The sequence below is a fragment of the Schistocerca piceifrons genome, chromosome 2, assembly GCF_021461385.2.
Source record: "Schistocerca piceifrons isolate TAMUIC-IGC-003096 chromosome 2, iqSchPice1.1, whole genome shotgun sequence".
In the NCBI taxonomy this organism is placed as follows: Eukaryota; Metazoa; Arthropoda; class Insecta; order Orthoptera; family Acrididae; genus Schistocerca; species Schistocerca piceifrons.
The window spans coordinates 108049542-108063650 of record NC_060139.1 but is presented as its reverse complement, the minus strand read 5'-3'; the positions used below and the strand labels follow the sequence as shown (position 1 = coordinate 108063650).

The 14109-nt window shown below is 44.2% G+C and overlaps 1 protein-coding gene and 1 pseudogene across 1 annotated transcript in view; both read left to right on the top strand.

Moving 5' to 3' along the window:
- The window catches only part of LOC124776474 (clavesin-1-like), a 236978-nt gene that overhangs the window by 151468 nt on the left and 71401 nt on the right, over positions 1-14109 (top strand). The window contains exon 4 of the mRNA XM_047251487.1: positions 4057-4207. Within this exon, the coding sequence (XP_047107443.1) occupies positions 4057-4207 (151 nt within the window). The remainder of the gene's footprint in view (positions 1-4056; positions 4208-14109) is intronic.
- Positions 3356-3473, top strand: LOC124778343 (annotated as a pseudogene).

Below are 14109 nucleotides of genomic sequence, written 5' to 3'. Positions count from 1 at the left end.
CGTATCTCCCATTTCATCTTCATCTACATCCTCTTCCATTTCCATAATATTGTCCTCAAGTGCATCGCCCTTGTATAGACCCTCTTTATACTCCTTTCACCTTTCTGCTTTCCCTTCTTTGCTTAGAACTGGGTTTCCATCTGAGCTCTTGATGTTCATACATGTGGTTCTCTTATCTCCAAAGGTCTCTTTAATTTTCCTGTAGGCAGTATCTATCTTACCCCTAGTGAGATAAGCCTCTACATCCTTGCATTTGTCCTCTAGCCATCCCTGCTTAGCCATTTTGCACTTCCTGTCGATCTCATTTTTGAGACGTTTGTATTCCTTTTTGCCTGCTTCATTTACTGCATTTTTATATTTTCTCCTTTCATCAATTAAATTCAATATTTCTTCTGTTACCCAAGGATTTCTACTAACCCTCGTCTTTTTACCTACTTGATCGTCTGCTGCCTTCACTACTGCATCCCTCAGAGCTACCCATTCTTCTTCTACTGTATTTCTTTCCCCCATTCCTTTCAATTGTTCCCTTATGCTCTCCGTGAAACTCTCTACAACCTCTGGTTCTTTCAGTTTATCCAGGTCCCATCTCCTTAAATTCCCACCTTTTTGCAGTTTCTTCAGTTTTAATCTACAGGTCATAACCAATAGATTGTGGTCAGAGTCCACATCTCCCCCTGGAAATGTCTTACAATTTAAAACCTGGTTCCTAAATCTCTGTCTTACCATTATATAATCTATCTGATACCTTTTAGTATCTCCAGGGTTCTTCCATGTATACAACCTTCTATCATGATTCTTAAACCAAGTGTTAGCTATGATTAAGTTGTGCTCTGTGCAAAATTCTATCAGGCGGCTTCCTCTTTCATTTCTTAGCCCCAATCCATTTCTTAGTAGCGCCAGTATGAGGCTGCAAATCAAGTTTACTTTAAATACGCGGTGTAACGCTCGTGAGCGTTAGTGAACTTTGAGATTGGACATGGTGAGTTGATATTAGTCAAGAATGCCTTTCAGGTGACAAAGATGCCGTTATCAACAGGTCAGTGAGTTTGAAAGAGGTCGTGTAATAGGGCTAAAGGAAGGTGGATGTTCTTTCTGCGATATTGGAGGAATGCACCAATCTGAGCAGGAGCTGGAACTGCTTTGACACAACAAACTGTTATAGATGTGTTACTTTAAGGACTACTCCTATCTAGAAGCGCTGCAGCGTGCATTCCACTTATCCCGAACTACCCCCATATGCGATTTCAGCGGTGTGAAGCTCACTAGAGAGCAGGGTGGAGGTCTTTTGTGTTTTCTGATGAAACGTGCTTCTGCTTCTGTGCCAGTAATGGCCGTGTATTTGTTAGCAGGAGGCCAGTAAAGGGCCTGAAACCAACCTATCTGTGTGCTAGACACACTGTACCCACATCCGGAGTTACACTCTGGGGTACGGTTTCGTATGACAGCAGAAGCACTCGTGGCTATCCCACGCGCCCTGACTTCAAATCTTTATGTCCGTCTGATGATCCGACCTCATGTGCTGTCATTCATGAACAGCATTACAAGTGTTCTCCAACAGGATAACGCTTGTCCGCTTACCGGTGTTGTAATGCATCAAGCCTTACAGCGTATCGACCTTTTGGTTTGGCCTGCTCTGTTACCAGATTTGTCTCCAATCGAGCACATGTTGGGACATCACCGGACGACAACTCCGTCTTCCACAAACAGAATTAACCGTCCCTGTATTGGCTGACCAATTGCAACAGGCATGGAACTCCATTCCACAAACTGACGTCCGGCATCTGTGCAACACAATGCATGCACGTTTCACCCTTGCACTCAACATTCCTTCGGTTACACCAGTTATTAATGGAAGAGCATATAACATCTGCAATGGCTTATCTCGCGCTTCGATTAAAATGTGATCTTGCAATGTTAATCACTTAAATGTGTTACCTAGACAAACGTATCCTCGAAATTTCTTTACACTACATTAATTATGTTTTCCCGTCAGTGTATTTGGTTTGTCCACTTACTCGCTCTCGTACAGTGATTCCTAACCTTTCTTAGCACATTACCCTTGAGTGCAACCAGACATTAAATAGTACCCCCTGCCCCTCTCCTCCTGCCGTCTGTTGCATCCCTCCCCCCCCTCCCACATTATTACCAAATTTAGCACTTAACTAAACTGTAGGATGAAAGATTTTTCGTGTTGGAACACATTTATTTTTAAAATGATGAAAGATGAATGATACTTAGTTTTTGTGTGTGTGTGTGTGTGTGTGTGTGTGTTAGGGAGGGGGGGGGGGGGTTAGAATGAAAGACGAAGGTACCCATGGTGCATCGCAAGTGCTACCCACAACTTCTTCTCAGATAAAATGGTTCAAATGGCTCTGAGCACTATGGGACTTAACATATGTGGTCATCAGTCCCCTAGAACTTAGAACTACTTAACCTAACTAACCTAAGGACATCACACACATCCATGCCCGAGGCAGGATTCGAACCTGCGACCGTAGCAGTCGCGCTTTCACAGATAGGAAAGGTAATTATCCACAGTGAGGGTAGACACTTGTTACAAAACAACTTCCCATGCGTTCTTGCTCTCCGTTGCGATACTTGCTTGAGCTGCACACTGCAGTCCCATTTAAAATCAACCGAGTTAAAATGTGTGCACTATACTTACTGCTCGTAGATCACTTGATTACTGCACTGCTTACTTCTCAGTTGGCAGAAATTGGAAGACTTCAGGCTGTTAATGCCGCGCCGGGTAGCCGCGCGGTCATAGGGCGCCTTGCCACGGCTCGCGCGGCTTCCGCCGTCGGAGGTTCGAGTCGTCCCTCGGGCATGGTTGTGTGTGTTGTCCTTAGCGTAAGTTAGTTTGAGTTAGATTAAGCAGTGTGTAAGCCTAGGGACCGATGACCTCAGCAGTTTGGTCCCATAGACAGGGACTTACCAGAAATTTCCAATTTCAGGCTGTTAATGTTTTGTTCCTGCCCACAGCCACTAATAGTAGTAGTAGAAGTAGTAGTAGTAGTAATACCACTGTGTTCACCATCCTCTGTACAGCACTATAGTAGCCCTTATGTAGTTACTGCAGTGGCGTGCTGTCAATTAATTCACTTATCTGTTCCGAAGCGAGTAATGAAGGAATTTCTGGACTACTGCAGGTACTGTCTACAACGTGGAGAATACATTTTCTTGGGATATTTAGCATTTGTTACGTGTATTCTTTACTTTTATCATCAACGATGTACGGGACAAAGTACGACATATGTCTGTAGTGGGTGGACTATGTGAGAAACCTGTAACCTCCATCGCATTAACGCTGCCAACTGAGGAAAAGTAATTACTGATAACTTACATAACGCATATTGGCAACGGCCTTGCCGCAGTGGATACACCGGTTCCCGTCAGATCACCGCAGTTAAGCGCTGTCGGGCGTGGCCGGCACTTGGATGGGTGACCATCCGGGCTTCCATGCGCTGTTGCCATTTTTCGGGGTGCACTCAGCCTCGTGATGCCAATTGAGGAGCTACTCGACCGAATAGTAGCGGCTCTGGTCAAAGAAAACCATCATAACGACCGGGAGAGCGATGTGCTGACCACACGCCCCTCCTATTCGCATCCTCAGCCGAGGATGACACGGCGGTCGGATGTTCCCGAAGGGCCAATTGTGGCCTGAAGACGGAGCGCTCATATACAACGCATATTAGAGTCTTACAAAACTGTAATAATAGCAATGATCTTTCGTCACCGAAGCAGAATCGAATCGTTTAGTTTTTACCACTCAGAAAATTTCATTGTGTCCTCAGGTTGGGAACCACTGCTCTGTCGGCCGCGGTGGTCTAGCGGTTCTGGCGCTGCAGTCCGGAACCGCGGGACTGCTACGGTCGCAGGTTCGAATCCTGCTTCGGGCATGGATGTGTGTGATGTCCTTAGGTTAGTTAGGTTTAAGTAGTTCTAAGTTCTAGGGGACTTATGACCTAAGATGTTGAGTCCCATAGTGCTCAGAGCCATTTGAACCATTTTTGAACCACTGCTCTAGTAGATGACAAGTGGTTGACTTTGTTGCAGCTGGTGAGCTACTACAAGTTCATCGAGGAGAACCCGTACATCCAGAAGGGCGTGTCGCTGCTGGAGCTGGACTTCATCGGCGAGGACGACGTGCTGGGCGTGTTGCCGTACCGCGAGCAGACGGGCCGCCGCATCATGTACTACCGCATAGGTGAGCAGCTGAGCCCAGGCGCCAGCGGAGCAAGGTTGCATCCATCGCCTGCAGCTGGCAGAACACTTTCCCTCGCTGGCCACGAGCCACGAGATGCAGCTACAACACGGTCTGCTGCAATGCGCTCTTGATGTAAACACACAGTAACGGGCGGGGAGGCCACGTAGGAGAGTTGACGGAACGGGACAGGCCGCAGGAGAGGCGCTAGGTGCGAAAAATGTTCGGCTAGGTTGTAATAGTAATTACTTAACCACGTCCAGATGTCCTGTGGTTGGGCGGCCGCCCCTCACTACAAATGTCGGACGTCGTAGACTGGACAGACTACACGTGTGTATGAAAACACGGTGCACCGAACAGTCCTAACGATTGGCCTCCGCAGCCGACGGCCCATGCATGTGCCAATGTGAACACCACGACATCTGCAACGACGACTGAAATGATGGGCACATGAACATTGGCACTGGACGTTGGCGCAGTGGCAGAGCGTTGCATGGTGCGGTCTGATGATGATGATGATGATGATGATGATGATGATGAAATGATGAGGACAACACAAACACCCTGTCCCTGGGCAGAGAAAATCCCCAACCCAGTCGGGAATCGAACCCGGGACTCCGTGATCCAGAGGCAGCCACTAGAGGTATGGTCTGATGAATCCCGATCCCTTCTTCTTCATGCCTGTGGGAGGGCACGAATCCGTCGTCTTGCAGGGGGACAGTTCCTTGATAACTGTACTGTGAGACGGAGACAAGCTGGCGACGGCTCCATTATGCTCTGGGGAACATTAAAGTGGACATCCATGTATCCATGGGAACTAATGCAAGGCACCATGACGGCCAATCAGTATCGTACACTGGTTGCAGACCATGCCATGCAGTGGCATTTTTCAGCAAGACAATGCGCCATGCCAAAAGGCCAGGAGTGTGGAGTAGTTCGAGGAACACAATGGCGATTGCTGTGCTGGGCCACCAACTCTCCAGATCTGAACCCGATGGAACACACCTGGGATGTGACTGAACGTGGCGTCAGAGCTCGTCGCCTCCACCCCCCCCCCCCCACCCGCCCCTCTCCTCCCCGGAAATTAGGAAATTAGGTGACTGGTATGTGTGTATATGTGTGTGTGGGTGTGGGTGTGGGTGTGTGTGTGTGAGAGAGAGAGAGAGAGAGAGAGAGAGAGAGAGAGAGAGAGAGAGAGATGGAAAAACTTACTGAAATGAAAAGACATTCTGAATACGCCTCGAACTGGATTATATACTATTATTCGAATCAAATAGTTCTCGAAATACTATCCTAGCTTTACCAGTCTATAACCATTATTTATGTGTGTACAACCATGAAGTACCATAATAGATTTTTGTGCAAAAAATAAACTTTCCATCTTTGAATCTTTCTTCACACATTTTCAGCAGCTTACGTCATTGTAATGAGTGGCTTCTCAGCGGGAGAAATAGCAAGTAGAAAATTGTGTCCCGCTATGTCAGAGTAGCTGACTGTAGTTGCTCGATAAGTGGATACTGGACTCACTCCGTAGAATTCGTGGAATGTGTGTTGATGTGTGGAGAACTAACAGGAAGCCACATTGTTCAATGTTCGATATTTATAGCATTGTACGTTTGCACCTAAAATTTCTTTTTCTTTCTCAATTTCTTGAGCTTTGAATAATAAGCCACAATAACGTCTTTTCAAAAGAGCTCATGGTTGTAACTGAAACTGACACCGAAACGTGATTCGTGCTGTCTGTCTTGTTTCTTGTCATATGGGGAACTGCATCGTATCGTATCGCATATAGTATCATCCCAGTTTGGAAGATGATTAGTTTTCATGCATCATATTTCACCTTTAGGATGGAAGTTCGTGAACTTGATCTCATCCCCTGATATTGACAGGACAGAAAACAGTGCCTTACGAGTTTCCTCAACAGGATCTTCTAGTTTTTGATGGATGTTGGCCATAAAACAAGCTCTCACTTGCTACTGATTTTGGCGTTCCATTAGATGATCAAGAAAATTCCATGCTCGCTGCAAACAAAGTGAGGGACATGGCACAAGAAACGAACTCTAAATTCTTCCAAGCATCAAAGTAATAATGCCCAAAAAAAATTGCATTGACCTCGTGACATATTTAAGCATTTATGCTTATTTAAGCATTTACCCTTGTAACCTGCGGTATCAGATATTGATACACCAGTGAGAGATTTTTCAGCAATGTAATTAAAAAAAAGAGCGAAACCTCGCCGGATCGCAGTGTTGAAATTCCACGCCCATACTGCTGGCAGAACTGTAATACGTGACCTTTCTGTCACTACGGGCACGAGATCAGTCTGCTGGGAAGAACACTGGCTGTCGTTGGGTGCCATTTATCAGAAAATCACAGTGAGCACTTGGTGGACATACTCCGTGCAGTCCTTCCTCAGTCTCGTTATGTAGGGCCCTTCTCCGTCAAGATTTTAGCGAACGATCTTTCTACACAATTACGCGAGGAGAGGAGGGGAGGGCGGGGTGTGTGCAAAAGTGGGAACCTACCATTACAACTAGCAGTCAAGGCGCGCAAGTGAATTTATATAATAACAGGGGCAGTTTACTGCACTCGTCTCAGAACGTATAATTCCCGAAATACTGCTACCGAGGTCGCTAGTTAACGGTAAATTGTGGCCATCTGTGTAACTACCACGCAACAGCAACGCTTGAAACGTGATTACGAGTACCGTCGACGAATCTTCAGCAGTCTCTTGGGTTTTCGCCGCTTTTTATGCTTTGCAGTCCTCTTCATAGAAGACAGGGCAACACACAGACTATAATATTTCTGCTCCGGTTCATAGTTAACCATTAAAAATATTTACAAACGGAACTGATAAGAGAAGCAGTATCATAAGGAAAGGCGAGACGTTCTGCTAAATACATGAAAATGAATAAAAGTTTTACTATAAAATAGGCGTAGCTGGTTTTCGTTGTTAGTTAAGTACGAACTTATGGTTTTGGTGAAGCATTGAAGCATCGTGTATGAACATTTCTGAAAAACTTATCAATTGTTGTGATTATTTGAATATAGAAGACTGGGCAGTTCTGAGGAGGACGTAACTGCCATTACAGGGAACGAGTAAAGACTCGGCATCTTGCAATGTATCGATCACTTAAAGTCAACCTACAGAAATAAAATGCATTACTACGATTTTAATTAACGAATTAGGATGTCGAGACAATTTTTTATTGTGCGACAACGAGTCACACACCTGGAAAAACAAATAAAACCATCAACAGCCATCGTGTTTTCTTTCAACTGGAAATTTAAAAAAATTGCAGGAAATTCCACAGCGTTGTTAAAATATGTATTCACCTAAGTACACTAATCTCTGCTGTTCGATGCGCCTAACACCTCCGCACACTATGACCGCCAAACTTGGTGTGTGTGCACGCTTTTTCGTCCCTTTAGTAGGGGCCTTTGTTCGTTCCCACTGAGCCATTCGGAAGCCAGGAAAAAACCACACATCATTAGAAGGTTATGCTAAATGTCTGTTGTGGCATAAGTTCACTTCTATCTCTAATGGGAGACGAGTCCGCCTCTGTAACAGTGATCTGCGCAGCTAACTGCCATGCGGAGGATCCGGGTTTGATTCCCGGCACTGCCAGGGAGTCTTCCTTGGTGGGAGGACTGGAAAGGGCTGCTGTGTCTCGTAATGCCAGGTGTGGAGTTACTTGATGGAGAAGTGGTGGCTCCAGGTCTGAAAAACTGACGAGCGGGAGAGCAATGTGCTGACCCCATGCACCTCCATGCTATATCCAATGACGTAATTGGCGGAGGATTACACAGCGGTCAGTCGATACCGATGGGCTAACGGGGGCTTGAGGGTGACGTTTTATGTTTTTACGTTATGAGAGACAAGGAAACTTGTTGTTACCTTATAAAGCATTATCACAAATCTCACCACGTTGCATACCCCTGGAACAGTGAAAACCAGTGCCCAAAATATTGTGTTAAACACGTCTACCTCTGAACCAGTTTGATTGCTCTAATTGACGTTGAGCTTGATGTAGTTTTTGCTTTCCAAAGTACCTTGAGTTTGGACCAGTCGAAATGCTGGATAACGCACTCTAAAATATAATGCAACCCTGTACTGTTTCTCAAATATACATGCAGAGTCTCTGCATGAACACTCCACTTGAAGTTCTTCTACCTATTACAGTTATGTTGAGGAAGAGAGTAATACTTCTGTTGACGTTAAATTAAGGCTCATAAGGTTCACCGGTTTATAACGTCTACCACCTGCGTACGGTTTATGTGTAGTATCATTACAACTTGTATTGGCTGCTATTCTCTATATTATATACGATATTTACAAAGGTCAATTATTCGCTGCTGTGTAAAGTCTGATACTTCTTCAAATGACTCCCTTCGGGATCGACGAGCCAGAGAGACTTCTCGTGTTACGACCACTGCTAAACACATCATGCGTCGTTCAGCACTCTTCAGTAGTTCTTTGTCGTGTAAATGGATATTTTTGGCTGTCTTAAGGTGTTTTCCAATCCCGGCACCACATCTGTTTTTAATTCTGCCTATTCAGAAGTCGTACCCCTCTTTCATTGGTATATACCTTATACAGGGTGAGTCACCTACCATTACCGCTGGATATATTTCGTAAACCACATCAAATACTGACGAATCGATTCCACAGACCGAACGTGGGGAGAGGGGCTAGTGTAACTGGTTAATACAAACCAGAAAAAAAATGCACGGAAGTATTTTTTTAACACAAACCTACGTTTTTTTAAATGGAACCCCGTTAGTTTTGTTAGCACATCTGAACATATAAACAAATACGTAATCAGTGCCGTTTGTTTCATTGTAAAATGTTAATTACATCCGGAGATATTGTAACCTAAGGTTGACGCTTAAGTACCGCTCCTCCGCTGTTCGATCGTGTGTATCGGAGAGCACCGAATTACGTAGGGATCCAAAGGGAACGGTGATGGACCTTAGGTACAGAAGAGACTGGAACAGCACATTACGTCCACATGCTAACACCTTTTATTGGTCTTTTTCACTGACGGACATGTACACTCTTTGACATAAAACTTGACCGGCGGCCGGCCGCTTCAGAGGCTAAGTCCGCGCCGATCGCGACATGGGACAAAAAAACTGGCCAACTCGCTAATTCTCTAAGTCCGGTTATCTGCACAATCTGGCAACACTGTAGACTGCGGCACTTCCTGGAGGAAAACTTGTCCCACGATAGAGAAACTCTACGCTGATTACGCCTGTGGTCTAGCGGTAGGGTGCGTTGTTTCTGTTCATAATGTCTGTGGATCGAGAGCAGCTGGCATAAAATATTTTTATAGCCTCTTCTGTCTGAATGCTGAAGACGTGAATGTAATGGTAGCGCAGATTCAATCTATTTCGCTTTGTGACACACCGATATCAAAATTTTATACACCAACGATTTTGCGGCAGATTTCCTGCAGACTGTCCTCCTCTGGACGCCGTATGCGGCAAAGCTCCGGGATCCATTTGCTGGCTACTGGCAGCGGCCGTGGCGACAGCAGCGGCGCTGCACTCCCCCGTTCTTTATCGAAAGCGCCTGCTACCGCTCATCGCTTTTGATGATTTAAAACGCTTTATTATTAAATGTTGCTCCACAGAAAATTTCTACAATTTCCATTCACGCTCAAAAGCAACGGAGACAGACGCCCTGATTAGTAGGCGGGTATTATATTACATTAATCGGCAAGAGCTGAGTATGGCCCGAAATTAATTTTATAGACTGGGACGAAATGAAACCACCTCACCACATTCGATGAATTTATAAATGCTTCATACCTCGTTTCTTTTCCTTTCAAACTCAATTATTTGTGCAACTTTTGGTCAATGTTTGGATGTTTTCGTCAAGCCAGAGTGAGCGTCTGTGGTGTAAAGTGTATTACAGTTCATGTTTCATTCCTTATGGTAAGTCTATGCGATAAACTGTGTGAATACCTTGCAATGCATGCTCTGTAGCAGTGCAGGAACACTGCACATTTGGAGTTCATGAAGTATTTATTGTTGATCGGAAGTGATAGTTAAGGTCATCAGATTTAAACCAGAAAAATTTGTCGTTTTGAAGGTTTCAGAGAACGGAAAGGAATTGCTAACGCCGGTGTTAGAAAACGTCTACAGTTAAATGCTATTGCAAAAATTTAGAAGAAGGGAACTATATTAATGAACATGTGCACTTCATAAACAACCTTCTGACATGTTAGACCTATATGACGAACAAAGCTCAAATTTATATCGTTGACAGTCGGTTTGAATCGATTCAGGGTCTATTTCACAGTGAAGCACCTTGGAATTTGCAAAGCAGAAATCCATGATATTAACTTAATTTACTAAGTCGAAATCGGACGAAGATTGATGTTTAAAGGCATTCTTCAGATTTCGCATAAGAAATTTTTACTAGCAGTTTGCAACTCCATTAATTAAAATGTAAAATAAAAGGTTATAGTCAGCGGCTTTTACCGTGATTCGAACTGCTATGTCTTATAGTACAAGCACTGCAACGCGCAGGGGAACCTCTGAGCTAACGACACACTGGCTGCCATAGGCGGAATATAGTCACTGCGATGTTGCCTGAGCCTCAAAACGCAACCTTAAACACACGAACAGAGGAGGTGGAGATTACTGTTTTAACGTCCCGTCGACAACGATGTCATTAGAGACGGAGCACAAGCTCGGATTAGGGAAGGATGGGGAAGGAAATCGGCCGTGCCCTTCCTAAGGAACCATCCCGGCATTTGCCTGAAGCGATTTAGGGAAATCATTGAAAACCTAAATCAGGATGGCCGGGCGCGGGATTGCACCGTCGTCCTCCCGAATGCACACACAAACAGGGAATACTTATGTGAAGAACGCCGTTCTTGGAGTCCAGAAATTAAATATACTTTCTAATTGTGTCATCTTGCAGTGGATTATATCGTACGAGTCTTCGATGTGGAAAACGAATGTCAAGTGAATTTAGCGAGGTAACGCCGACCTACACCCGGAAGTAAATGCACTATCAGAGTGTTGACAAATACTTGCTACGACGCTGCCATTTCTAGGCTCTCTGACGAGGCAGCTCTTCAGCGAAATGCTTGCCGTGATTCTCCGATACGGTTCTTCAGAGTGGAGACGCGCGCGCACGTTTGGTTTTTATGCGGCGTTCTCCCCTGATGGTTTCTGACGTCGCCTTGTGGGCTATGTATATATATGAGACATTCAATTATCATTAATCCAGAATCATACAAGTTTCAGCTTCCGGCGTGGAAGAAGGCTGTTGACGCCGACATTATATCATTTCATTTGACACGTAAGAAGAGGTAAAGCGGGAATTTACTTTCGTTAACACGAAAGATATGCCGCACATATTGATAACGAGGAAGTCTGCGTCTTCATACGTTTCCTCCTTGAAATCTGTATGCTCTATTATATACTAAGTAACCCGATCCTTCCTGGGTTGTTTTTTGTGTTTTATTGCTTGGAATTCCTGAAGCAGACCACTGTGCCTTCCCCCCTCGTGGGTTAGGTCTCAAAACTAAACCGCTTTGTATCCAATGGCATAATTTATTCAGACAGCATCAGCATAAGACTATCAAACAAAGCCTTCCATTTACAGTTGAAGCACTCTAACCAGCACTGACCAAAGTGTAATCCACGGTCATGGTCCTAAATTACCAGCTGTCTGCTACTGTGGCAAAGTCCGTACTACACTTTCGATTCCGCAGCACCATTTTATCTGGTAACACTGTGTAGTTGCACAGTTGTGCTACCAGGTCTGTCCTCACACTGTCAACTTTATGTATCTCACTTCTCCTGTAGCGTAGATCACGAGGAGCCGAAGTAAATGAGTGTATTCTGCATGACGTAACATTCAGTATTCCCTTCTTTCATAGCCACTCTTCATGTGCATCGGTACCAAATAGGAATGCGAAAACTCTTGCGAGTGAGAGAATGACAATAACAATCGTAACAAGAACAAGCAAATAATGAATGATGTTTATTCCAACGCAGAACGAGAATGGCTTTAAATATAAAAATCTGTATCTATATCTATATCCATATCTAATGATCTTTGAGTTGGCACAATGCAAATATATTCTTAGCATTTAGTTACTGAATTTAGTTCTGGATGTTTGCAGAGAAAAGGAAAAGTCGGTACTTCTCGCTAGTGTAATATAATGTGAACCAGCAACTACCCTTTCCTTAGAACACGACTCAAGCAGGTCCTCAAGTAGGTAGCAAGGCAGTGCTGCATTCTGTTCGCTGACATTGCTCTGATGACGGTTAATGCATAGTTCCGATTATGAAATACAAAACGTATTGCAGGTTAGTTCCCAGGATAGTAACATTAAATTTGCGTTGCAGACGGCACATGAACGTGACGACTATCCATATTACTCATCAATATAAGAAGACAATATTTTGGGAATTTAGCAGGATTACTCAAAATGAATTCTGAAATTGGGTGACTTGACTGCACAGGTGCTAAACGTCGTCAAGAGTATACGATATCCTAATCGCATTAGGAATATGAAGATCGTCTTCGACAGCTCGCAACTTTCACATTGCTATCTCCACCCTACTCCAGACAGCCCTCGGTGGAGTTGCACTACGTTGCCGATGTTATGGAAGGCCTTCAAACCGAAACAGACCACATATTGAAAAATACAAGCGAATTCTCTTGCAGCGTAAGCTTATTGTAACTAATCTAAAAATTATTGGAGAGGAACATTGTCCTATTCAAAAAAAGTAAAATGTTACACACTGTTGACGTCAAACGGACATTATCTATGTCCTGTCTTGTGTCCTACTCATCTATAATATCAAGTGTACTATGAAAATGATTATATATAATGGATGATAGGGTAATGCATTGATACCAGATGGTGGGGGCCGGCCGGTGTGGCCGTGCGGTTCTAGGCGCTTCAGTCTGGAACCGCGTGTCCGCTACGGTCGCAGGTTCGAATCCTGCCTCGGGCATGGATGTGAGTGATGTCCTTAGGTCAGTTAGGTTTAAGTAGTTCTAAGTTCTAGGGGACTGATGACCTTAGAAGTTAAGTCCCATAGTGCTCAGAGCCATTTGAACCATTTGAACTATTTAACACGAAATGACATTAAAAATTAAAGTTATTCACGAGCAGCTAGTTGAGAATATGTATGAACATTAAATGACACGACGAACTGAAATAATATGACGAAGAGTTCAGCGCTCACTGGGAATAGAGCCCCACACATATCGTTGTTGACTACACACAAAGAGACGTCAGCTACCGAATTTTTCTCCACCAGCTGCTCAGAATAGCATCTTGAACTTACAGTCATCTCGCAAATAGTTCTGTGTCTCACTGGGAGTTAAAAGCGTCAGATATCGTTAGTGTTGACAACGAATGAAAATACATTAAAAATCAAAATTTTATCCACCAGCAGATAGGTGTTCTCCTGATAGAGCTTGATAATACATAATTAAATCTTTAGTGCCGGGCCAGGATTCGATCCCATTCACGCGTAATATGTGGAGGTGTTGAGGAATCTGCAGTTTTGAACAAACAACAAATTGTAGCCGAGCTGTATTGCCACGAAGGGAACAAATTCCGCGTTAAGGGCGGTCTGAGTTGCATTCCCAGTTTAGAACCAATTTTATCGACATACAGAAGCTCAAATAAAAGATGGAATAAGTGTCCTGTGACCATACATAGCGTTTGTGTCGTCACTTGAAATAAATAACTAGTATAAGAAAGGTTACTGGTGATAGAGTTTCTACATGTCGCCACTCCAGACTTTATTGTGGTTCAACCTACCGTCTACGTGGTAAAGAAGGAATATCATCTTTAATGTGAATTTTCAGACCATGCAGCCATTATATCTCCTTCACTTGGTGTAGCCAGGAGAGAATGGAA